General features: G+C 39.4%; 1 protein-coding gene across 2 annotated transcripts in view; it reads right to left on the bottom strand.

Annotated features, from left to right (window-relative positions):
- ASB4 (ankyrin repeat and SOCS box containing 4) overlaps positions 1–27,787 on the bottom strand; it is a 62,970-nt gene continuing 35,183 nt past the window's right edge. Inside the window, exons 3-6 of one of the 2 annotated variants that reach the window (XM_036894556.2) lie at positions 20,271–20,761; positions 8,460–8,573; positions 7,305–7,418; positions 1–2,228 (exon numbers count right to left, since the gene is read on the bottom strand). In XM_036894556.2, the coding sequence (XP_036750451.2) occupies positions 2,085–2,228; positions 7,305–7,418; positions 8,460–8,573; positions 20,271–20,761 (863 nt within the window). In that variant the 3' untranslated portion in view covers positions 1–2,084. Of the gene's footprint in view, positions 2,229–7,304; positions 7,419–8,459; positions 8,574–20,197; positions 20,762–27,787 lie in introns of those variants that run through there. The other variant, XR_005026662.2, reaches the window with a different exon arrangement.

The raw sequence follows: 27,787 nt of genomic DNA, 5'->3' as shown, positions 1-27,787 counted from the left end.
AGGGAAGTAGGCAGAAAGAAGGGAAATGAAATGAATAGAATTATAAATGAAGTTGTCTATTTATTTCATCAGCTACTCAGAAACTAACTGCAATTTTTTTTTTTATTCCAGATGATGCAACCACAGAGAAGAAACCTGTGATTCTAAAATCTCTTCCTGATTTCCAAAATCTCTTTTCAGCGAAGGGTAGAGCAGATTTGTTTGAAACTGTAACCACGAGATTAATGAAAGTGCCCCAGAATGCCTTTGTCTTCCCTGAGCTCTCAGGTTGAATCTTCCCCAGGGCTGCGTTTCCCGCTCCGGAGGAGCCAGGAGTTCCACAGCGGATTCAAGGCAAGGAGAAAGCACTCCTGCCTTGCCTTCTCCAGGCCAGGCTGCCAAGAGCAGAGAAGCATTAACAGAGACAGCTTGGAACAGTTCGCTGCAGAGAGTTTGCACCACAGGAAAGTCGTTGGTGTTAAAATGCAGTAAGAAAACGCAGGCCACTTCTCTGGCCTGTGCACACAAACGTTTTAGGAGCTGTATCTGTCCTCCACATAGTCTACATAATCCCTCCACCCCCACCCCGAAGCAGATGCAGGTACTGTCAGAGCATTTATTGGGGTTCAACTACATAAAGGCTTTACATAAATTGTTTCATTCAGCTCCCTAAAGAGTCTGTAAGTCAGGTCGTTAATTACTATTTTCCAAATAAATTGACCCTCATATTAAGAAACTGGCTCAAGTTCACACAGATATTAAATGGCACAATCAAAATTAAAATCCAAACTATTGAATTTCAAAATTCATATTTTTTCCCCTGGGCCGCACTGCACTCCTAATACATGGGAGCAAATACTTTGCAGTTTATTTGTAAGTATCTTTAGTGCAAAACAAGCCAAAGGTTACTTTGGAACAATTCGAGGCTGCCTAAGCTTTCTCTACGGATATTCTAAGGAGAGGCCTTTCATCGTCCTTCTGACTTCAGCAGTGCCAGGCATTCTGGGGCTCCTGAAGGGCAGTAATGATGGCAGTGCTCCTGTAAACAGTTTATCACTTGAACACTGCCAGGGCCAGAATTACAAGCAGCCCTAGAACTCCAAATTTTACCTCTGTTCTTTCATCCTCTGATGTCCTGAAAGAACAATTTCCCCTTTTTCTTTTTATGCAATTACAAAATATTATTTAGCTTTTGATATAAAAAAAATGTCAGGCTATAATCCCATTTTTGCTCTAGTAAATCATTCCACATGATTAGAGTGTTTTATATGAGAAGAAAAGAGTTAGCTAATGTCATGTTTGGATATTTTTCTTTCACATCTAAATCTTCAGAATTGTTTCTTCTTTTCTTTTTTGGCCTAGAAGAAGAGTTGAAAGCAATGGTAAAGGCAATTACCTGTGTTAAGCATTATGAAAGTGCTCTCAGAATGATAAAACACCATGTAGGTGTTATGCAGTGTATGATAATTATTATTACTATAAAAGTTATAAGTTTGGAAAAAGAATGATTATGATAATAACTATAGGATATAAAATATGATGGCAATAATATTCTATTGGTTCCTCACTGTGCTTCCCTGTGATTCAAGACATTTCATAATTTGATCCCACCCAGCCCTGCCAACCTCATCTTCTACTCCACACAGATAATCATCTTCTACTTCCATCAATCTTATCTAACTGGTGACGGTGAATACTCATTGTGCATTCCAGCTCTCACACTTCACTGAGGCCACTCACTTACCCTACTTACCCAAATGCCACCCTTCTTCAGGTCACAGCTGAGGTCCACAGTGACCTCTGTCTTCTCCCAACACCGAGAACACTTACCATCGGATGGCCACCCAAGCTCTCATTGACCTGTCACAGTCAAGGAAATGAATTGCACATTCGATAGAGACAACTGAAGAGAATTTCATCAAGGACTACTTACAGACATGTAGGTAGCAAGGAATGAGGAAGCACCTGGGACAAAAGCAACAGGAGGTAGCCTGGACTACCCCTAGGTCTGCAGGGACAAGTGGAGGAAGCAGTTACTATAGCCCAGGGAGACAGTAGCTTAGGAGGAGGACTCCTAACAGGAGCTGCGGTCTTGGGAAGGGAATTCAGCCACCATCAAGAGGAGGCCTGTTAGAGTCCCCAGCCATCTCCTCCTGCCCGTCAGTCTCCTTCTGGTCATCGCATCGCATTGTCTGAACCCACGAGGAAGCGAGGGGGCAAGTCAGCTGATGCAGCCCGTGGAAATCATCCTGCTGGGACCCAGAGCAGGAGACAGTGTTAGTGTTTAGAAGGGCAGCAGTTTGTGTGTGTTGCTTCCTAATTTAAATTGATCATAATCTTCATCATTTCCCACCTCTTGTCAATCAAATACTGACTTTCGAATCTGGAGTGGGGCAGTGGGTACACATCTTTCCTGGTGACTCTGGCAGTGCCTGCCCTCCTGGACTTAGAGAAGCTCTCTGGGGCCTGTCTTCTACTTCTAAGATCTTCTTAAATACTGATTATGTTTGGTTTTGTCTTCTGGGCTTGATGAGCACTAAGAACTAATCCACCAGTATGTTCAATCGAGGAAGTACAAGGTAGCATCGTTATTTTATTTCCTTGGCTGGATTAGCATATATTTGCATAGTTGTTATCCAATATCATTGAAGCATACTTATATCCGAGAAAACCAATTACTAAAGGAGAAGTGTAAGCATACCTAATCCACTTAGTGTTGGCTGAAAAAGAAAAGAAAGAAAGCAACTGCTTCTTGGGTGATATTTTTGCCTATTTCATGCATTGCTTCTCACTGGTGACAGGTATAAACAGACATAGGAAGAAGGCAATTTATCACTGAAATATAGGTTTTGAGAATCATTTCTAGTCACCCATTTAATGGCAGGCTGACAGAAAAATAGCTCATTTAGATAGTATCTATTTTTTTTAAAGAAAAACCCCACTGAGTACTTTTTATTCTTACTTCTGAGTAAAAACAAACAGATACATTGTGCAACTGAGAGTAAATCTTGCCAGCCTTGGTGTCAACACTCCCCTCCTCCTTTCACATATTTCACAGAAACCTGGATGTGTTAGTACTCAGTAAATTCCCGAGAGGGAAAGAATCATGAAATTCTCCACCCCTCCCTGTCCATTCATTCTGATGGGCAACAGCCCTCACTGCTAGAGCAATCTCACTGCTGATCTGATCAACCCTCTCTGTTTGCATGACAAATTTTCAAGTGACTCCACAGCCTTCATGAAATAGCAAAAGGAGTCATTTCATCCTTGACAAACCCACCTACAAAAGGACAAGTTTCCAAAGTTAATTAATTTGCTTGTTTGCTAATCCTTCAAGTCAATGTTATAATGTTATTTCCAACTCCATCCTCACCTCAAAAAAAGCCCAAGAAGGTCAAGGACCTGGTGTGTCTTGTTTCCCCACTGATTCCAGCTGTCAGCAACATGCCCACCTCATAGTAGGAGCTCAATTATTATTTCTCCCAGAGAACAGAAATCTGCCCGTGTACCACCTTCAGCAGCAGCTGCACTCTGAGAATGTATGACCCCACTGGTTGAAACCTCTCTAAATAACAATGATGGTGACCGTAACAAAGACAATAATAATAATAAAATGCTAACTGGATGTCATGCTCTGTCCTCTGTGCTTTAATGTATTAACAATTTAACCCTCTGATGGGGTTCAGGATACCCTACCCCAAAACATGGTACCTTGACATACTGAATATTTTTAGCTGAATAGTTTGAGAAAACAACAGAATCAGGAAGGTCACTCTGATTCACCCCCTACCTTCTCTCCTGAAACAGGTCATAAGACCTCCATGTGAGAGGTCCCCTCCCTGTACCTGGACAAAAGGGGCATCCTTATTTCTCAAGACAAAGGGACATCAGAGAAGGATCCAGACAAACAGACCTTGACAATTTTTCCCCAACTCACTACACTTACCTCATTTTCCTTAAAGACCTATCATATGTCTATAGGGCTGCCATTCTTCATCAAACCTAGCATAAAAATACACAGGTCTAACTGTTTCTGTAGGTCTCATTTTCTTATGAAATCTCCCATGTCATGCTTAGAATAAATAAATTTGTACGCTTTTCTCCTGCAATCTGTCTTTGTCAGTTTAATTTGCAGACCCAGCCAGAGACCCTAGTGAGTCAAGAAAACTTTTTTCCTCCCCTACATCTGGAAACAATCAGATGAAATTTTATGAGGTAGGTACCATTATTATTTCCATTTCACAGATGAGAAAACTGAAGCATCATAGCAAGTGTATTATTTTCCCTAGGTAATGGGACAAATAAGGTTGGGATTCAGGATATGAACCCAGATAGACAAGTATCAGAGACAAAACTCAACATCTAACTGTAATGCATCTGTTCATACTCCTGAAGAAAATGACAATGAATTCCTTCCAGATACCAGCTATGATGGCTGTATTTCAAAGAAAAGGACTGAATTATTGGATTGTTTCTAAGATGTTTTGAAAGTGTTCTAGTTTCTTCACAATCAGATAAGTAACAAAAACATAACACTCAGCTGTTTTTTCCAACATTGATAACTCACTGCAAATGGTTTGTTACTCTTATTTGTCCTTACAATCAGCTTTTGACTGCTGTGTTTTTTATTAGAAGCCACTGGGTTCAGGATGGAAGGACAAAGTGACAATGTAACACTAGGTGATTAAAAAGTAGAACGGGAGCGTGTCTAGGTCCTGAGAAGGGGAGGAAAGTGGACAGGTGCTCTTTCCCTCATATCCAAGGTCCTTCTTCACATGTATCTTACAGAAAGGAGGAGAGGTTTTTTTTTCCCCAGGCAATTAAATGACAGCCTACAGAAAGTAACAGAGACAGCATGAGGCTATAATATCCTGTGTTGCTATTGCCCAGGCTTGTGTGAATGGTGAGATGAAGGGAAATGAAACCCAAAAGGAGAGACGTGGGGACGGGCAGAAGGGACTGAGCCTACCCTCTCTTCATTATTATTTGAACACTCTCGTTCCTACTCTTGCCTGTGCTCTGTGTGTCTTTACCCTTTACTTGCTTTCTAAAGTATTATTTATTACAGGCACATTTCTTCACTCTCTTTTTCTTTAAAATGCCAAAGAAATCAATGAAATGTGGGGAGTTCTTCCGCCATATTGCTGCGAAGTCAGTAAAAGGTCTTATCAGTAGATAAACAGCAAACAGAGATGAAAGGAAATGGAAGAGCTTTATTTAAGTCCCCTAAATAGAAGTTCCAAGATGAGGCGAAATAACTTTAAATCCATGAACAAACAATTCAGAACAAGTAGCCATGTAGTAGATGCTAGGTTAACACAAAATGTTAAGCACAAGTAGACTGAGAAACGTTATTTCCCCATACAAGGAACATTTTCTCCCTTTGTCCTCAGCACAAGTTTTATTACCAAGGTCAGAGTGTCACAGTTTTTTCTGCCCCAATATTCTTGAGGGTGGAGGGCAGCAGGTACCCCCCCCCCAGGACTGCAGCATGTGTTCTAACGCCAGCTTGCTGCAAACAAGCTATTTCTGGGAGGGTCATGTTTTATGCGGATTGTTCATACAGATTCAGCTTTGTGTTCCATAATATGGATCTTGTTTTAGTACAAAAGTGTTGTCCCCAAATATTTGAATAAAACTGAAGAAAATTGGAAAGATTCTTGTATTCACCTATGGTTTTTTCCTGCCCGACACCAGGTGTGTGAGAATCCCAGAGTAGAACACAGTCTAGGTGGTAGGCTTGTGAATTATATGACATCATCTCTACTCAAAACTCAAGTATCTAAAGTTAAAGAAGATGAAGAATCACACAAATAAAAGAAATCTGCTCACAAAAGGCAAAGAGATGTGTCAGTACTTACTTACTCCTGCTCTAACCTCTAAAAAACGACGCTAAGAGGCAATGAATTTATCTAAAAGTGATTAGCAAGAAAAAAAAAGGTAAACGAAGTAGCCTTCATAAACAGTGAGGTCCAGAGGTTACCCATCTACATTTCTCTTTCTGCAAACCACTAACAAGCCTGACTAATTTGTTTTTCCAAGGTTCTCAAACTTCTACTAAAAGTGTTTCCATTTTCCAAAAGTCTTTGCCTCCTGTAGCCAGCCTTCACTAGCAAAGTGCTCCTTATGTTTGGGCTAAAGTGCTCTGAAATGTCAATCTGTTACATAGAAACACTGGAGTGATCAATTTAAGCCTTGCTCTTCACACACTTCCTTGCACACATTTTCCCAGACTTCCTTGACACATACATGGGAGACATTGAGTGCGCAATATTTTTTCCCAAGGAAAGCACTAGACAGGAAATCACACTAAAATAAAACAGCATCTAGATGTTCAGAGAAACTTAAAGTGAATATATTTACACCAAAAGCAGGCCATCGCTTCATCTTACATAATCTCTTCACTCTATCTTTGTGTTTTAAAGAAAAACCACCTTCATGTGTGAAGCATGACTTTGAAATGCAACCGCTAAGCTGGGTCTGCACCTGTACTGTTGCCCCTGACGTGGCACTGCAGCTCCCTGCTTGCGTGTCCGGATCCTCTGCCTCGTGGTGAGATCCTAGAGGGCAGGAGTCCTTGCTTTGGACTCATCACTGCAACTCCAGTTTCTGGCTCATTGAGAGTGGGTCAAAATGTCCATTTTGAAACTAGTAAGTGGACTGGACTGGTCTTTGTTTTCATTTCTAATTTGGCTCCAAAGATCTTGTTTTGACTATGCTCATGTGCTTTCTTCATGAAAATTAAGTTAAGGAGCTTGGTGTGGGGATAGGAGTTTGCAAAACTAGCAACAGTATTTTCTGCTAAGTGGTAACGGGGCAGACACTGAGATGAAGGGGCTGATCACAAAGTCTATGATTTTGCCAACTGAACAGTAATGTAAACTTATCACTGATAAGGGAGAGAAAGAGATTGGTTGTAAGAAAACCTGGGTCCCATTTAAAATGAGATAAAATATGAAAAGGTTTACAGAAATATGTCAGGCACCTAGTAAGAGCACTATATATATTAGCTATTATTGTTATGTTGGTACCCTCTGGGTATGTTCTCATCTCTGAGAATTCCTTAACTTCACTTTCTTGTTTATTTCCCCTCACCATGATACCCTAGGATTAATGGCATAGTGTTTGTAAAGTATTTTAAATCCCTGAAGTGTTGTAATCAACTCAAGTACCATTTTATTTATGCAAACTGTGTCTACCTGGTGAGTCCACTTAAATATTTAAGATTGGGAACCTCTGTCCCATAAGGCTTAATAAATGATTCCCTCTGGCTCTAAAAGCAAGTACTTTTTCAATGACAATGGGAGAAAAAGCAGAGGTATTACTCTGTGACATCTGCTGTGTAATGTTCTTCGAATGGCACATCTTGATAAATGCATGAGAGTCCTCGGAGAGTTACTGCACACAGTGAAGAGAGAATGGTAAAAATCCCAGTATCTCTGCAAAGGAAGGCAAGACAGGCTAAAGTCAAAAAAGCCCCAGAGTTTACAGCACTAGAAATCAACAATGACTCATTGACACCCTACTTTATACATAATGGCAGCTTTCTAGGATCTCTGATAGTAAGACAAAATTAAACATGAACTTGAGATGAGTGGCTGAGGGAGGTGGTATGCAAGAAAAAGAGAGGGAGGAAGGGGTACAGTACTCTACACTACAATTCAGAACTCAGAAATGAGATAAAGGATGCTCATGTGAACTGCCTGGACCACCGTTGCAAAATAGAAATTTTAAATTAATCTAAATATTATTGTATACACTTCATGGGCCTTATGTGACCCATAAATTCAGATATTTAATGGAGCTATGGCAGGTTTAGTAACTTTTTAAAAGTAAGATAACTAATAAGTGGCAGAATAAGATTGCATCTAAGCCATCCACCTCTGAGCCCAATGAACTTTGCACTCGGTCCCTGAGTCCCCGCCATGTGCTGGAGATAGCTTGTGACCACTGAAACCAAGAACAGGAGGCTCAATGAAAGGGCTCTTTCTAAGGACAGCAAAGTCCATATGTAGAGTGAGGACTCAGTTTTGTCACTGGCTTTGCATAAGACTCATCACAGGGTTTTTAATACTGTTTTCTGCCTACCAAAGGCTACAAGATATCTAAAAGTGAATAAAATGATCTACATGAAACACTAATCTCTGGTTAAAATACTATATAAGCAATCCCAGATATTATTATTATTGTTGAATTCATCTAAATTTGTGAGAAGAAAGTAAAACAGTTACCTTTATATAATTGTTCAACTTGCCCTTAGATGGAGAAATCTCCAAGACACCCCAAAGAGATACTTACCTGACACGTCTGTTTACTCTCATACCTACATTTTACAACCCTTTGTCTTGTGGCATTTGAGCAGGTCTTAAAAGCATTCTCAACACCGATTTTTTAAATTATGATTTTCATTTCCATTGTACTCAGGAAGTACTTCATAGTGAAAAAAACAAAGGCCCACAGGAAGTGAGTCGATCCTTTACCTCCAAGTCATCATCGGGGATAGCTCTTTTCCACTTCACATTCCACTTGATGTGTTCATAGGCGTTGACTACTACTTCGATTGCTTTGGGATAAGAATGGCAAGACTGTATCACCTGCAGAGGAAACATGGAGTTTCATTCGTCCAATACACAGATCAGATTCATTCATTCCACTCACAGGGATAGCAAGAATTTATGAGCTTACTAGGCTCCTTGGAGCCCTGAGATGCTTTTAGGAAGTCTTATGCCTTTGTGTATTCAAACGCACTGCCAGTGCCCATGGCTCACAGGAGGAATAACAAAGTCAGACTAATTTCCTTTAACATCCAGGGGCAAGTGAAAAAGACGATGGGAGCCTGATCAAATGCGTGTGTGCCCTTATAAACCTCTCCCCTTCCCAATGGCTTCTGCGTCCCCCAGAATATTCTGCTTCTTTCTGCCAAGTTGACCCATCTCCAGAAGTCCCTTGGGTGTGGCCTATTTTTATTTCAAAGTGACTCAGCTGGCTCTCCAGTATGACCCATGCTGGTGCGCAGGGAGCCTGCACCTCTGTCCGGTGGTCAGCAAAAGTACTCTTGACTCCCAAGTTAGTCACCTTTCTTTCCTTTTACCACCGGACAAGCAGTTCTAGTCACAGATTTCCCCCAATACATCTCATCATGAGTTATGTATCAGTTTTATTTTTCCCTTGAAACTTAGAGAAGACTTATCAAGTCCTCTTAAAGCCCCTCTCCCTTGGATGTGAGATGAGGCCCCTACCATTACCACGGAGGCATGCATTTGCTCTTAACTCTCCAAAGGGGTTTTCTTCTTAATTTTCCAGTCCTTCTCAATCTCAACCTATTGTTTTTGGATAAAAGGTCACAAAACTGGTTTTCCCCACCTCCTTTACAAGTCCCTAGATGATCTAGCCTTGTACTTTTCAATGTGCAATAATAAGTACCTAATGTCTTAGGGCTTCAGGCAAAACTTAGATTATCCTTTTAATACCCAGTTAACTAAGTGTGTGTGTGTGTGTGTGTGTGTGTGTGTGTGTGTGTGTGTGTACCGAGGCTACCTGAATGGAGGGCCCGCGCCAGGACAGAGCTGAAGTTAAGAGCTGGTATGATGGAAGCAGCAGACAGTACATCAGGAACACCATTCTGAGGAGCTTGGGGTTGACTTAACAGGCAATTGGAAGTTATTATGTATTCTTAACAAGAAAGGGTTATATTCAATCAATTCATTCCTAAGAAGTCTTTATTGAGCACAGTGTTTAGCAATGTGACAGTAATTCTGAAAAGTTTTTGGCCTGTGTTTTGTCTTCAAGGAGTTTACAACTCAGCTGAAGAGAAAAGACATAGATATTTCAAAGAGTTAGACAGCAATATAACTCAGTAAATAATAAGAGACTAACTTAAAGATCATCAAGTGTCCCTTGAGCACCATGTGCGAAAGCACAAAGGAGAAAACAAGGACATCAAAGGCAGCGAGCAGGGAGGAGGCTGAGCAGGGCCACCAAATGGCTACTTGGCTAGGTGCCCTGCTAGTCATAATGAGGAAGGCTAACTGAGCTCTGGGAAAGAATCAGAAGGGCTTAATGACTAATTGGATATGGGGAGTAAAGCCTGCAGCTTTGAAGCCTGATATCAAGGGCAGCTGGGGTGCCCCTGCTGGAAATGAGACTGAAGGACACACAAACATGGGGATGTCAAATAACAAGCAGGAGGATATTTCATATGCAATGCCCTAATGTCAGCCCAAAATGTACATATAATGCTCCAATGAGAAGGCCAAGTTGGAGATGGAGATGTGTACACCATCAAAGAATGAACTGGCCAATGTTATGAGGCTCAGCACTCTAAATGGGAATAAATGGAAACGGTAGAGGACCATGGCCTGAAGCTTGAGGAATCCTTACATAGGAGAAAGGAAGAAGGGAAAAAAATATAGCTACCATATTTTTGAGGATTTATTATGTGCCAGGGACTATATTAAGTCTTTGCCTATTTAGCTCACTCAATCTTCAAACAAGACAATGAGGTTAGTCCTATAATTATCCCCATTTTAAAGGCGTAAAATCAAATGATGAGAAAACTTAAAATCAAGTTATTTAGCTAGTAAATGACAGAGCTAGCATTCAAACTCATGAACTCATGTCTGTGTTACTCCGAAAGTCAAAAGAAAACCAGATCTATCAGTAAAAGACACCAAGTGAGGACAGTGTTCAAAGCTGCGTTATTACCAGGGCCATGAAGATCAGAGAGATGAAAACAAATTAAATATCATCAGATTTGAAGAGAGAAGGCCAGGTTATCAGGAGTTGGGTGGACAAAAACAGGTAGTGATCAGATTGTGGGAAATTGAGAGAGAGAGACGTGCAGTTGTAAATAGGGCTGCCAGCCTCATCTTTAAGACCCTGGTGTCATAGCAATTACAGGGTTTTAGAGACCCAATAAATATACTTTCCCTCCTGGGTTTAAAATCCATTAAAAAATGAAATGAAAATGACAAACAACAGATATAAGAATATCATTTTTGTTACTAATAAAGCTGGTTATATATAATGTATTTAGTTATAGGGTCACATCAATCATCCAACTACTCTGTCACCAAATTAAATTTGCATCCCAAACTACAGACTTCTCCCTGACATACAGAGCTTGTTCCTAGAAGTTAACCACACAGAAGAACTAAGAATCCAGGTTTTCTGGAGGCCCAAGGTTAAGTAAACACACTCAATTCTTCTTCCCAACTCATCAGTCTGTTAAGTGGAGTAAGGTAAGTTTAGAAACAGAGGTTGGTGAAGTTTTATTTTAGCAGAATTTCCCTTACAAATACACGAGACAAAGGAAATGACAGTTCTCCCTAATATGATGCATTAAACCCAGCTCCAATGGCCCAGATCCAATGCGAATCAGGAACAACAAAAAGTGTTGAGATGAAGCAAAGTCATTATAGTCATCACAGTGGGGATTGCAGCAAAAAAGAAGACATTTGAGAATTTATTGGAGCATAGTTTCAAATCAGGAACCATGGCACCATGGCCACAGCTGAGGACTATGTCAGCCACAGCAGACAGGCCAACCAGAAGGTCTCAGCTAAAAAGAAGGGGGCTCCACTGAATTGGAGGTTTGAGTCAATGGTGTGCTGGAAAATGTTAAAAAATAGGCTTCTTAGGAAAAAAATTGTATGTACATTTATACATATAAAAATTCACTGTAAATTTTCCTAATGTAAAGAATTTACACATAATTTATATAATTTACAAATAAAATACCCAATACTCTTTCTTTCCTATTCTGTATAGCCAGTTGGTTCTCCCAAAATGCCTTCACTGATCTTGTATCAATTTTGTATGGATACTGAGTTGGATTCACAGGCAACTTATGAATAGTTGCAATGTTTATGGGAATTTCACTCATTCATCAATGACATGAGTGACTTTTTGTTGAAATATGTAATAGCTTTTAAATATGGGAAGCATGTTTCCTCAATTTTTGGTGCTATTCATATAAGACCTACAGATACCACCTCCTGAACACTTTAAAGTTTAACATTCTCTCCATTAATTTCTTAAGTCTAGATACCAACAAAACTGTAACTCAAGATCTGATTGATAACATCTGCTGATTTCTGCGGTGTAAATATTCCCATCGCAGCCCATTTGAAGCTACCAGTGTGAGGTCACTGAATGTATGGTTGGGAAGAGATGTGCAGCCACACATCATGAGATAGTGATTCTTCCATACAGATACCATGGATGCAGATAATGTCAAGAGCATAGATATGTGGAGTAAGTAATTGGGAAGTATATGGAAAACAACTAGGAAATAATGTGTTTTGAATATTTATTTCCTTTGTTTTTAGTATACTTTATTTGTTATAAGTTTATTTGATTAAATTTTTAATAGAGCTGCATTTAATAGTCAGCTCACAAAATGTCTGATAATTTAACCATCGATTCTCATGAACTACTGTGAATCGATTCCAGTGTATGACTGCTTTCAGTTGTCCCATATTTAAGAAGCACAGTCAAAATCCATCATAGACTAAATGTATACAGTAAAGCTCCAAACTGGTGGAAGCATTCGTCTCCTTCTGCCCAGTGGCTGGGTCCAAATGGGCACAATGTAAATAAGAGAATCCATCCACATACATGTTGTGGGCACAGAGAAAAAGTTGAGCTCCTGACCATGGGTTTTTCAGCCACACCTAAACAAATAAAAAATAATCCTAGATCACCAACCCCTAAGGGGGTAAGGCAGAGCCAGGAAACCATTGCGATGGGACCTCTGAGGAATCAGCAATTCTATGTCTACAGAAGTATAGCTAGAAGGACTTCTGCCTTGGTACATGCTATCAGGGAATTTTGGATAGACAACAAATAAATTTAGTGTAAATGTGTCCCATATATTTTATGGGATATATTTGTACTAAAAATTACCCATTATTTATCTGAAATTCATATTTAACTGAGAATCCTATGTTATATTGGCAACACTGTTCCCCAGTCCCTATTCACAAACAGTTCAAACTAAGAAATGGATACATGAACTTAAATAAATCATAGTTTTGGAGCCTAACTTCACATATTTGGTGCTTCAGTTTGCAGCTACCATACTCCCACATATCACAGGGAGAAAACTTCCTACCTAATGAAGAAGCATTTAGGGTAAAAAAATCTAAGTAGTTCTTAACCTGCACAAAGTCCAAAGCTCCCTCTGCTGTCATTAGGTTTTGCTGACACTGACTTCCAAGTTTTCTACAAACAAAAGTTGGTTCCCGAAGCAGGAAAGGCTCCTTTGAGGGACCCGAGAGCCTCCCAGCTCACTTGGTGAGCCTTGGGCTTCATTCAGAGCTAAGACAGCTGACACACGTTTTTTCAGACCTCAGTATTATTTCATCAGGCAACAACAGAAAACGATCCTTAGAGAAAGTGAACTCTAAATCATCACTACTGACTGACTCCCAGGAACCTGGACCATCAAATGGGAAAGAACTGATGTGGACACAGAGGGAGAAGGTTCTGCTTACTCACTGAGACCCTGGGAAACAGATGATGCTCAAGGAACTTTACCTTCCATGCATCTCTGATGTCTCTATTCTCCCTTCATGGAAGAGCAACTGGATAAAAAAGTTCTTTCTACAGTGGTGACAACTGGAGACCTTTAGAAACTCCCCCTTATCACCTGACCCCTAAAAGCACAGATTAAAAGACAAATACAAGATCAATCTCTCTGGCACCCTCCCAATATAAGTGCCACTGGAGCAGAGAAATTCTAAAGTTACCATTACCCTTTCATACTGATATATTCATGTGCAAAAAGGTGCTTAATGATCAAAGAGACCACTTGTAACCCGGGCATCATATACAGAAATCATCCTTACCTTCCCCAAACACCCAAATAGCTTTCCCTCCCCTACAAAAATGTCTTTCTTGCCCTATAAGAAAACCCACTTTGGGCTCCCTGGGGTGTTGCTTCCTTCTGAATTATGCTGAGAGAAAAAAAAGCAAACGTCCTTTCGTGTCCTGCAAAGCAATTGCAGACCCTATAATTCTTTTTTCCCCCTTATGTAATTTATACATTGGCTTTCAGTGAAATACGCCCTCTACAAATTTGCTTTGCATTTGAAAGACAGAATCTCTAGCTCTGACCTTGTTCCCTGCAAATCAGGAAACTGAACTCCCCATCCACAAGAGAACAAATCACTTCATCTTCTGGATAAATGAGTCAGTCATTTGCTTGTTGTAAAGATGACGTTCTCTTTGGAAAGATGGACTGTGGAGTAGTTGTTTTAAGTCACTTTGAAGCATCTACATAGTAAATTGAAGAGTTTTTCTTTAGTTTTCCTTTCGAAAGGTGCCAATTACCCTAACTGTCTGTTGAGTAGCAACAAAAAATGTCTGTAATACCAGACACCTGAGAGTAGATAACTCCATCCTAAATCTTTTTAGCATAAGGCCAAATGTGAGGAACTCAGAGTAGCAACACAGAAATGAATAAGAACATGCTAACCATGGATAAAGTGTTTCTTGGAACACATAATCATGTGCCTATTTTACATGCTAGTGGAGCCAGCAAAGTAAGGCCAGTAGGAGAGGCTCCTACATTGGGCCAAGAATATATTTTGAGAGGAGAAGGAAAGGAAACAATTTTGTTGAATGCCACTTTTGGGCTCAATGATCTACATGCCTTACTTACTTACTCCTCAGACAATTCAGAAAAGTTAATATTTTCACCTTCATTTTAGGAAATTGTGATCTGAGAAATTAAAGGACTTACTCAAAAATCATACAGCAAGTGACTGGCCAAGCCAGACCTCAGACCTGTGGTAGATAAGCCTCTGATCCCAACCCTCCTAGCTGTTACCTCTCAGTGAGCAGCCTTTGTGACAAGGACCTGGGGGCCTTCCCACACTTGAAAGCCTTCTTTCTGGAGAACAGAAACTCCAGTTAAAGGCCCACTCTCCCTAATCCAGCTCTTAGAGGAGACTGAAGGGAGGGTCTTTGAGTACTTTTGCAGAGACTGGTTTCATCCACAGTCAGCAGTGAGTTTCAGAATAAAAGTCAAGGTTCAGCCTCTAGGCAGCTTCACGTGTTGTCTCTCCTGGTTGGACTGGCCCTGAGGGTAAATGAGGCCCAGGAGCACTGATTCAAGGGCTCAGACCAGATGTAAGAGCAGCTACAGGCACAGCCGCCATTTGTTTGGTGGTTACCTTGCACCAGGCACAGTGCTAAGGAGTTCCCAAATATTACCTTGTTTACTTCTCAAAACAACCTGATGAGGAGGCTGTTATTCATGGATAAAGTGACAAGGTATGTTTCTCTGGCACCCTGTGCCCTTTGTTCCTCTCCAACCTTTCTTCCAGAAGGAAGGTGGCCTTACAGCATACATGTACACAAATTATGCTTTGTGAAGTGAGCTGTATTAGTGAGAGGTCAACTATTGTCTTCTAGAAGTTCCACTATGAAGAATGGCCAGACTCTAGTGAAATGTGGGTGCAGGAAAATGGTGGTGGAAGACCAAAGGGGAGATAATTTATCAGTGTGTGGTGGGGTTGAGGTGAGGAGTTGGGGGACAGACTCCGCAAGGACTGGAAGTGACTCAACAGAAAGAATAAAGACATGCCTGTCACTATTCTCTGGGCCCTGAGTGTATCTGTGATTCTGTGATATGGCCCTAGTGAGATTAATTTCCTTCTAATGTGGGACTAAGTCTGCATAGTATTGCCAGGCATGAGGACAGGGTATACCCATTTCACAGGGAAGGAAATGGAGGCTCAGGAAGTTTAAGTAATTTATTCAAAGTCAAACTCTTAGGTAAGTGGCAAGACCCAATTTGTTTGACACCAAAGTCCATGCTTCTCTGTTCCTGACATAAACAACATGGCTGAATGGAATGAATGAACTATAGGTGACAAAGCAGAGATAAAAGTTAAAAACAGAAACAATTTATATGGAATTCAAAATACTGTGTTGTATACTCACTCTAGAGTTGCTAATATTTGTTGTTTTAGCCAAATCCAGATACTAGTGTATGATCCAGAAAATAGATGAAACCTAAGTAGTAAATATTCACAGCTACAAGCTGTGGATCACTGCACTTTTAACAACAGTTCCTGAATTTTTTCACAGGCTTTAAATCATTTGACTTCATTTCTGAAACTGCAGTATGTTTAACAGTTGAGATGTGAAAATATTCCTTGAATCCAACTTTTACATGACAAGGTATTTAAAAATTCAAAAGTCTATTGACCAATGGGAGATTGCAAGGAAGGCAAAAATTCTCAACAGAGGTCAAACAGGAACCTTCAGAGTAGATTTCACAGATTATTTTCAGGCCATTTATGAAGTAGTCTTTCCTTAAAATTTATAGGGAAAATATACAAATTACACACTGTCATAATTCATGACCTTTTCAGACATTCCTTGACCAAGATCCAGAGGAAAAAACAATTAATAGCTAAAAATTGGGGGGAACTATAAAATTTCATTTGGGGAAGAGAAGCCCTCAGTACAAAGTGATACAAAGATGTAAAGATTTATTAGGATGCATATGAGCTACTCTAAGTAATGAATAAAAAGTAGATAACTTACCAAAAAGAAGACAAGTGGAAGAGAGGGGCATTCCAAAATCGAAGGGATGCCTAAGCGTGAGGGTGCTGTAGAATTTGCCTTCACGAAGATTCGCCAACAGGGCAAGAGCACTATTTCTGCCTACAGCCTTGAGAATTAAATAAAGCGACCTCTTCTGGTCTTTCCTTGTCTTGTGTTCCTTTAGATTTAATTACATTTCCTGGGTTATATGAGAAACAAAAGGAAACTACTAAATCTAAGAGCTTAGGCTCTGGAATCAGAGAGACCTCCCTCTGAATCAAACACATGACCACTAACCTTTCATGGACTTGGACCACCCAGCAGTCCTATTACATTTCCTACATCCATTCATTCCCCAAGGCAAACAACCACTTTGCCCTCAAGGCTTTAAACCTCCTCTCTGTCTACTTTTCATTCTTTAATGAGAAAACAGAAGCAAACATAAGAGAACTTTTACAAACTCCTACCAACACATCTATCAACCCCCATGTGTCTGGCCACCCCTCCCGTTACAAAGGATGAACTGTTCATGCTGCTAAGACTGACACCTCCACTGGTGCACTAGGTCCCATCTTCTGTCTCCAAATCAAAACATTGTGCCAGTAATTGTCTGCATCAAATTTTCTACCTTTTCTGGAACGTTCCCATCAGCCAATAAACATGCTGTAATATCAGCTGTCATTCTCTTCCTGATACTGCCCCATTACAAGAAAATGCCTCAAAATCCTTCACTGTCTTAATTTTTTCTCCCTTTTTCCTTTGCACCCACTTCAATCGGCCTTTTCTCACTACCATTCCACCAAAATAACTCTTGTAGAGGTCCCCAATAAAATCCATGGTGTCTAGTCCAGTGGAAACTTCTCAGCCCTCTGCTTATCTGTGTTGCCACCTCTGTTATTTGACCCAGGTGATGCCACATCTTCCTTTCTATGTTCTCTCTTGGGTTCTAGGAAAACATCCAGTTTGCTTCTCCTCCTACCTCACTGTCCCTCTTCACCTTCCTTCACTGATTCCCCAACCTCTAGGTGGAGTGCTTCAGTGACCCAGTCCTCTGGCCACTTCTCTTCTGTCTTTATACTCATGTTCTGGTTAATCTCATCTGGCCTCATGGCTTTATACACCATATTCAGCCTGAAGACTCCCAAGTTTGTATTTCTGGCCAGCATCTTTCCCAGGTTCAAACTGCCTACTTGATATCTCCACCTGGAAATAGCAGGCATCTCAATCATAGCGGAACCCCAATCTCCCATATTAATCAGCTCTTCCTGCATCATTCCCCTCTCAGAAAATGAATTTTTCCCTTCCATGGGCAAAAGTCTTCGAAGTTAACTTTGATTTTTCTCTTCTCACAACCCACAAATGATCCATCAGCAAAACTCAACATTCAGAACACAAAGACTCCCTGTTCAGAACATGCCCCAAACCTCATGACTTCTCACCACCTTCACTGTATTCACTGGGGGCCTAAGACACCCTCTGGTCTAGATTCTGATGAACCTTTGCCCTCCCTCCTCCGCCAGTTAGTCTACAAAAGGTGGTCAAAGGATCCTCTTAGAATATAAACCAGACTTTTATTTCCCAACTCAAAATCCTTTCATGACTTCCTTTCTTATTAAGAGTAAAAAATCCATGAGGCCATATGATAACGTCTGCAAACCACCCTCACATACACGTGTCTGGCTTCTCCCCATCTTTGTGCTCGTCCATCTCAGCCACTCTGGTTTCCCTGCTCCTCCTCAAATGTGCTCACCTCTCTTCCACCTTAGGGTCCCTGCGATTGCTTTTCCTTACGCCTGGGACGCTTCCCCACCCCCATTCCAGGTATTCGCATGACCTGTTCCATCACATCCTTATATTCTCCAATCAATCTCTGTAAACACATACACAAATGCCAAAAAAATGTGGCATATTCTTTTTTTCTTTACCTTGTCTTCCTTTTCTCTATAGCATCTAACATACTGGAGTATATATTTTTTTGTTGTTATGTTGTTATTTTACTGTCTTCCACTAGTAAAAAATCTTCCATGGATGTCTTTTTCTGATTCATAGGTCTATTTCCAGAACAGTGCCTAACAGGTGTTCAGTAAATATTTGTTAAATGAATAAAATTGACCACTTTGTGTGACTTTAGGAAAATATCTTGATGTTACTATCATTTAAATGAGGCTAATGCCAGTGCCTACCTCAGAGGTTATTATAAAAATAAAATGAAATAATCTGTATAAAGCCTAAGTAGAGACCAACAAAGGACATTATTGTAACATCATTAGTTGTTAACATATTCCTTCTCATCATAACCATTTGGTATTCCCTATAAAAGTATTATCAAGTCCCAGGACATTCTGAGTATATAATTTTAAGGAAAGAAAAGATTTAATCTTCCATTAAAATACTGACAATCCAGAGAAAATCCTTTATTGAAAGCACAGGACTCATCAAATTAATCATATGTACATAAGAGCAGTCTCTAGGTTGTCCATCTGGAATTTTCCCTGACTGAATGCACTCCCTTTAAATTCTTTAGAGGAACTTTACTTCCAATTGATTTTCAAATTGCAGGACTTCAGATGAGTCCTTAACATATTACCAAGCAAGGTAGGAGGTAGAAGTTGGCTGTGAATTCAGTGAAACTTGTCGGCTAGCTTTCTGTGGTCCCATGTCAGTCAGCTGGTTTATACTACCTGAACCCCTCTGCTGCTTGTTAATACTTTCAGAATGAGCAGGATCCTAGGGGTCACATCTGATTTGTTTATCTTAAGGTGACATTTTGGTTTCCAAAACACTGTCATCAGCCTCACACAAAACCTTCTCTCTTCCATGTGTCTATGGCATTCTTTATTCTTCCACCTTGTTATTTACCATGGCATATTAAAATGATCTCTTTATGCATCTTTCTCTAGATTTGGAGCTACTTGAAGACAGGTACCATGTCTTGGTCTTATCAGTATTCTTAACGTCTGCCTGGTTAGCCCACTAGAGATTATCATTGAATATTGTTAAAAAATAAAGGCTGTGATATTACAAGATTGGACACTAGCACAAAATGATCTAAGGCTGAATCCTGGCACTGTGTGAGATCAGGCAAATTACTTAACTCCCCTGTGCCTCAGTTTCCTCCTCTGTAGAGAGGGAGACCAATATTATTTACTTCATAGACTTGTTATAAAAATTAAATGAATTAAATTAAGAATTATAAAATACTTAAAACAGTATACTGAATTAATGTAATTCATTATATTTAATAAACAAAATTATTAGTAATTAAGTGTTAGCTATCGTTAAACTGGAAAATTCCATGGCCCTTACATGTCTACAAACTAACTAATTCCAAAGCAGGCTCAGTCATCTTTGGATCAGACATTCTGCTTAAGAGATGGCAAGTGCGCGCCTGTGCAGCCCATTCACCTCTGGCAGACTCACGGTGGCGCGTCTGATCTTCCTCAGCTGGGAACCCCAGGAAGCCACTGTCAGTTCATTGGTGGTCTTACAAGTCATGCAACATGATCTGCCATTCTCGTTCTTATTCCTAGCTCTCAGCCCCAGATTTTGAACAACGCTGGATTAGAAAAAGCTAGATTTATGTGTGTAAACGTAAGGTAAGATGGAGGAACAGAAGGAGTTAGCCCCAAAATTCAAGCCTCCAACAAGCTTGAGTTACCTGCAGATTTCAGACCAATCCGGCCTTTGCTGACTACCCAGGTCTGTCCTGGGCACCTTGGACGCAGCCTCACCTTATGGAACTGTGGAGGGTATATTCGAGCAGCCCCATGGTTCAACAGTAGCTGGTAGCAGATCTCAGGCTGGGCAGCCGGTCGCACAGAAGTGACCTTCAGCACATACTGGATGGCAGCACAGCCATTGATATCCATGAGATTGGCTTCGGCGCCAGCTTCCAGCATCATGTGCATGAGCACGTGGTCACAGTTCCAGGCTGCCTTGTGGAGCGGAGACTTAAAGTCATCATCCCGGGCATTGACCTCGGCATGGTAGTCGAGCAGCATCCGGCAGGTGAGGTGGTGCTCGCTGCTGTATTCCTGCTCCTTGAAGCGGAGGGCCCAGTAGGTGGCAATAGCCAGCGGGGTCTCCATGTGGGCGTTCACACTGTCCACAACGGCCCCATGCTCCACGTAGAAGGCTACCAGCTCAGAGAGGCCGAAGTGGGCCGCTGTGTGCAAGGGCGTCTCCTCATCCTGGTTGTTGGTCTTCATGTTCACATTTGCCCCTAGAAAGGCAGATTGAGGAAGACAGTTATTTAAACATACTTTGTTATTATTCCAAGACCTTAAACGGGACTTTTCTTGCTGCTACCTACTTAACCTCTGACTGCCATGCATTATCTGTTTTTCCCAAGTTCCATGCTGGTCTCCGTAGAAGCCACTCCTTTGAAACAACAGTGCCATCTCCTGGACAACTGGCAAGTGGAAGGGGGTAAGCCTGTAGAGAGCAAAGGATTTTGGCTGGAAGGTTGGGGCATTGTGGGTTGAGTTTTATTTCTTATTCCCAGGCAGGCTGGGAAATGCAAAGTGATTCCCATAATTGGTTTTTACTAATAAAATAGCAAATATCATGGAAAATAAAAGCTATATCACAACCTTTGAAGCTCACACAAGTGGCTTTAAAAATTGCCAATTTATTTGAATGTTTCACAAAACACTCATGTGTTTCTTCTCTTTGGAACGAAAGCAGGAAAACCTGAGTTTAGCCCCAGCAAACTTTCATGGTTTGGAAACTGTCCAGCCCCCTGATAACTGAAAACTGACTGTACTAGAGCCACCCAAGACTATGAGCCTCCTTTGAAACAGAACCGAGGAGAAAACAAAAAACACAAACATGTTGACCTAAAGGTCATATTTTTGCATCGAAAGGGATAGAAGGTAGTATAATAGAAATACTCAGTGTAAGAAAGACAATGATTTAGAGACTGTAACATATTTGATTTATGGTTGACAATAGATATTAGAAATACAGATTTTTAGTGCTGAGAAAGCTCCTTAAAAATTATTTAATCTAACTCACTTATATATAACAGACCAGGAAACTGAAGTGAATTTTATTTTTCTGAAAGGAAATGTTAAGTGCTAGAATGGTCCACTTGCAAAGCTGACATTTCCCTTCTCTGCCCTAATTTAATGGGGTGAACCAAATGACCCTTAAGAAGCCACCTCTATAATCAGTTCTTCTGGAAATTGGTATAGCTACTTTAAGTATAAATTTGGAAAGAGTTTTATGACTATTATTTTACTACTATTATGCTAGCAACTAATATTTATTAAGCACTTACCATGGACAACATCCTGAGCTAAATGCTTTTCATATATTGCCTTACCAAATCTGCTTAGCAACTCTTTGCAGTAGGTGGAATTTTTATCCTAATTTTACAGATGAAGAAATTTGTACTTAGAGAGGCTAATAACCAAACTAAGGAGCAATAGAACAGAGGTTTGAAAGCAGACAGCCTGGCTTCAAAATCTCTTATGAATGTGCTATTCTACCTGATTGTTTTTCTGGAAGAAAAATTTTCCATCCTTTGCTCTCTTTTGGCATTTAAAAAGTTGAAAGTAGTAGAGAAATAACTTTGCATTTTGTTAATTTTAAAAATCTGTCCATGCGTCACTCTTTTATGCTCTCTTATGATGCTGTCCTCTGATCATATGGAACTTATCTGAGAGAGGCAATATTCCTACAAGCTTGCACAGTATCACATACAAAATCCCCCCCAACTGAGGCTCCCGAGAGCACCCTGCTCCATAAACTCTGAGACTGTCTGTATCCCTAACTTGCAGAAAGCAGAATTATAACCAAAGATTGTCTTTCATGGAGCCATCTGTGTTCATCAGTATTCTGCCCTGAGAAGTTCTAGTCAGGTCTCTTAACAGGTCAGCCCTGTAGTGAAATAGAATGAATAAGAATGTGTTCCCAGAAGCCAAAGGCAGGGTCACTTCACACACTGGAGAATTTCCAGTAAGGAAGAGAATCAAAGGGTCACGATGAAAATTTTACAGGCCAACTTGGAACAAACCATCCTTTATTTTTTAATGCACTTCGACATGTACAATTGATCCTTGACCTCTTGGTACAACTAGATATGCTGGGTAGTTTTCTTTTTTGAACTGAAGATCCTTAATTTCATTTCTGAATTGTGTCTTTGAGTGTAACTGTTTCAGGATATATATAGAGTAGGATCATTTGACTATGCTTTTATTTTAGATTTTGTGATTTATTCAGGAAATTAGAGACCATAAACATAAATTCCTGGGAACTTTCAAAAAATATTTTTGATGTGAAAATACAGTTAGTTTCCTAGAACTGCCGTAATTAAGTACCACAAGCTACATGGCTTAAAATGATGGAAATTTATTCACAGTTGTGGAGACTGGAAATCCAAAATTGAGGTGTCAGCAATTTTGAGGGCTCTAAGGGAGTTGGAGTCATGTGTCTCTACTAGCTTCTAGTGATGGCCAGCAATCTTTGGCTTATAGATGCATTACGCCAAGGTCTGCCTCTCTCTTCCCATGGCATTCTCTCTGTGTCTCTGTCTTCATGTGGCTGTCTTCTTATGAGGACACCAGTCACACTGCATTAGGGGACCATATTTTTCTTAACTAATTACATTTGCAGCAAGACTGTTTCCAAACAAGGTCACATGCTGAATTAGTAGGGATTAGGACTTCAGCATGTCTTCCTTTTGTGGGGAGGGAATACAATTCAACCCGTAATGCATAACATCATTACATAATGTAAGTAAAATACACATGTACAGTTGAAAACATATTGTAAAGCCATCATCCATGTAATCATGTCCCAGGCCAAGAAATCTAACACTCCCAGACCCAGAGTAGCCCTTCACTTTCCAGTGTATCCTTTCCCATCACAACTTTCCATTCTGCCAGGAGAACTAGTATCACAATGGTCATAATCGTGTCTTTGTTGTATTTCCTTATAGTTTTACCATCTTTATATGTAGCTCTAAATAAGACACTTCGTTTCATTTATTTCTGAACTTTTCATAAATGAAATAATACACACACTCTTTTATGACTTGCTTCTTTCACTCAGCATTGTTTGTCAAAATAATGTGTGTTGTGAGGCTGAGCTCCGTTTGTTCATTTTTTTGCATTCTGTCTCACAGCACAAGTAATTGACAATTCCTCCACCCGCCTGGGGATGGACATTTCCCATTTCAGGCTGTCCCTAACACTGCTGTCAGGAGCATTCCTATGCATGCTTGTTCCTGGTGCTCACATGCAGGGGTTTGTCAGGGTTCTATGCCTATGCGTGGAATCGCTGGTCAGTGGGTATGCATATTTTCACCTTCGTTAGATGATGTCAAGCAGGTGTTGTACCAATTTACATGCCCCTGGGTCATGCATAAGGGTTCTTGTTATGGCACATTCTCCACCACATTTGGTACTTTCAGTTTATTTCATTTTAGTCAATCTGGTGGATATGTAGAGATTTTTCACTGTGTTCAAATGTTTGTTTCCCTAATCAACCAATTAGATTAGACATACTTTAATATTTGTATCGACCAACATTGCCTTTTGTTTATATTATCAACATTTCTGTTATTACATAATCATTTCAAATATCACTTAAAAATAACTACCTAGTATTCCATAGGGTGAGTTTAACCTCCTGTTGGATGTGAAAATTTTAGTCCAGTTTTGATCTTATGACTAATGCTGCAATTAATAAGTTTGTATGAAATTTTAGAATTATTTCCTTTGTATAAATACCCCCAAAATAAAGTTATTAAGCTGAAACATCTGAAATATCTTCAGGGACTTTATGAATAATTGCCGAATGTTACGTATTTCTCATTGGTGTTCAAGAGTGCCCTTTCATTTCTCAGGAGGCTGTTATACATTAAAATTTCTTTTTGGTACATTGAAAGTAAAAGATTATCTCTTATTTTTTTAATCTGAATTCATTTAATTCATAGAGGATGAACATTTTCTCTGTAAATTATTAACCAGTGATATTTCCTCTATAGCTAACTGTCCACATTCTTGTCCTTTTATACATTGAAACCGTTCTGCTTTTTATACATTTATCTGAGCCCTTCATTAGTTAAAATGTAAGCATATACTATCATAATTGTTATACATCTTTTAACTATTTTATTTTGATTTTTATTGTTAACTTTAGATAATCAAATTCTTCCCCTATTTGGTTTTCTTATATTAGAATGTCCTACTCCTCTCACAGGTTGCATATCTACCTGGATTAATTATAATTTAGTTCTTTATGGATTTTTTAAATGTTTAATATTTGATTCATCTAGAAGTTATTTTAGTGTAGACATCAATTGAGGAAGAACTGACATTCTTACAATATAGAATCTCTCCATAAGGAAACATTGTCTGTTTCTCTAAAAGGTTTTTTTTACATTCTTTAAATTACACCCCCTAAAAAAGGGGAGCAGGGTAAATTATATCTGGGATAAAGTAATTTTCAATAACAGAAGGCCCTTCATAAACCTTTCAATTTATGCAAGATGATCTCCAGAATAGTCTGGAATGGTAGCAAATGAGATGGATAAAAATCTTAATTTGCGCTGCTTTATAAAGAACAACTTTTCAGATTTCATCTGTAGGCAGAGAAGACACAGATTTGTGTGCCCTGAGAATGGGATAAGGAGAGGCAACAGGATAAGAATTTTAGCAGAAAAAGTGCAAGTGGGCCCCAAGAAATGGTGGCTGGCCAGCTAGGCCAGGCGCAGGGGTAAAGATAATCCTGAAGCCAGGGACACAGTGCCAGTTAGTATAAAATTTTTTTCTCCTTTACTGTATGACAGTCTCTTTTCATTACCCACCAACAGATAAAATCAGTTTTATGAATCCTAGTTATGAGATCTTGCATTTCCTTATTTCTTTCCAAATAAAATTAAACTGCTTCCAAATGCTTCCAAATGCCCACTTGTTGTCGTGGGGAGGGGGGTGGGTGCTGATCATCCCTGATCGGTCATCCTTGTGGCTCCATCTGCTGGGCTTTGCTACTCCCTGCAGGCTGCCGGGGGGTGGGCCCTCACAGGCATTCTCCACAGCGTCTACTGCCCATGTCCTGTCACCTCAGGAGCTACGTGAGCATAGGAGCAGGGAGCAGTCTCTGTCACTGCAAACATTCTCTTCTCCTTGTCTTTCCCGACTCAGGGACTCCACATTCACCTATCATATCCCTAAACCAGTCCCTGTCTTCCTCCTTGTCCTAATGGACTTGATTTCTTGAGGAGCCTGTGTATAAATAGGGAGATGGAGGGCAAGATCAGACCAGTGCTTCCCAGTCCTTTCAGACATGCCTTTCCTATTCTGCAGTGAAATCCATAGACAACATCATCTACCATCACACATAATCTTTTCAAAATAAATATAATCCCCAGCTACCATGTGTAGGCAAAATGAAAGCAATTTCTAATAATTATAACTACAGCTATCATTATTACAAATAATAAAAATAAATTATAATGATGTAGCATAAAATTAAATATATAAATGACTATCCTTGATGACATAAAGTAATAGTGATTTGATTGAACCCTTCTGTAGAATCCTAACAGCTATGTATTTAACTTGACAGGCATTTTGTATTGTAATTCAAATACCACAAATATCATTGCTATACCAAATGGTATTCCAAAATGAGGAGAAATCTTTGTAAATTTCTGAATAAAGTTCAATCTTGCCTTAACTTTTACAGAGCTGCACTCTTGGAAATGTCTATATTTATTTACAGTTCAAAAGTATTTTGTGTTTATATGTAAAATGAAGTCAGCTTTTAAATCTACTGTGTTACTGTATCTAAATATTGATTATTACATGAGCACCACATTGAAGATTTTTTACAAATTATGAAATAATTTAAACACACAGAAAATTCCAGAAAAATGTAATTGACATTTAAATATTACACCCATATTTGATAGATACTAATTTTTGCCATGTTTGCCTCAGTTTTTCTTTTTTCCAAGATAGAATTTTATCTAAAAAAAGGCAGCCCATTTGTTTCTTTCCTTCTTTTAATTTCTCCAAAGAGATTTCTTCTATTCCAAAATTGATTTTTCTCATCTTCTTGTAAATTTTTGTTCTTTTATTACTCAGATAAGTATCCATAAACAATATATGTATTATTATTTTGTGTCACTATAAGCTATATATATATCACTTTTACAACCTGTTTTTATCAGGTTTTGTTTTTGAACAGAGAGTTGATTTTTTGCATTTCAATTGCAGAATAGAATTATACTGCATAAACTACAGTTTAGCCATTCTTCTCCTAAAGAAAAATGTTTTTTTTTATAATAAAAAATACTTTGAAATTGTGCAGGAGTTTGTTGAAAGAGAGACAGAAACAGAACTACTGGGTAGTAGTGTGTGAACATTTTCAACTATATTAAATTATACCCATCAGTGGTTATATTTACATGTTCTTCAGTAGAGTTTAAAGGAGCAACATCATTTCCAACACTTGATACTGTCAAAGTGTTTAATGTTTGCCAATTAGATAGTATGAAATGGTATTTTAATTTAATTTGCATTCCCCTGGTTACCAGTTCTCTTCTCACGTTTATAGGCGACAGAATTTCCACTTGTATGAATTGTCTATTTATAGCCTCTGCCCATTTTTCACTCAATTGTTTGTGTTTTCCTTATTTATTTTTCAGGATACAAATAACATCATTATGGAGAAAAAGATTTTAAAAACCTTCACTGAAAGCAAAGGACTTAAATGTAAAGTTTGCTATGTTCTTGGAGAGAAAGATTCACTATTGTGCAGATGGCAATTCTTCCTGAATTATACTAGAAATTCACTGAAATTTAAACTTCTTTTTTTCACAGAATTTGTACAGAGTAAAGAGCAGATCAGTTTTGGAAAGGAGAAGTAAAAAGAATGAGAAGGAAAAAAGAGATGGTGAAAAGGGGTACTTACCCTATAAAAAGCATGGGGACCAAAAACTAACAGTTTTGTAAAAGCTCAAATTATGCTGTGTGTGTGCACGTGGGTGCATGTGTGTGTGTGTGTGTGTGTGTGTGTGTGTGTGTGTGTGTGTAAATTTCAGATTAAAAGCAAATGAAAAGCTAAATAATAAATTTCTGAAATACAAGTGTGGAGCTGTGTGTGGAGAGAATGGGCAGCCCTCTGTATTCAGTCACCATGTTTACAGAATATCCTCTCAATTTACTAACTTTTGGTGGAGGAAATTGTATCCAAGCCTTCTATTAGCTCTACTAGATCCCAGCCTTCCATTATA

This window comes from Manis pentadactyla, chromosome 7 (assembly GCF_030020395.1).
Source record: "Manis pentadactyla isolate mManPen7 chromosome 7, mManPen7.hap1, whole genome shotgun sequence".
In the NCBI taxonomy this organism is placed as follows: Eukaryota; Metazoa; Chordata; class Mammalia; order Pholidota; family Manidae; genus Manis; species Manis pentadactyla.
This window is presented reverse-complemented; position numbering and strand designations above follow the sequence as displayed.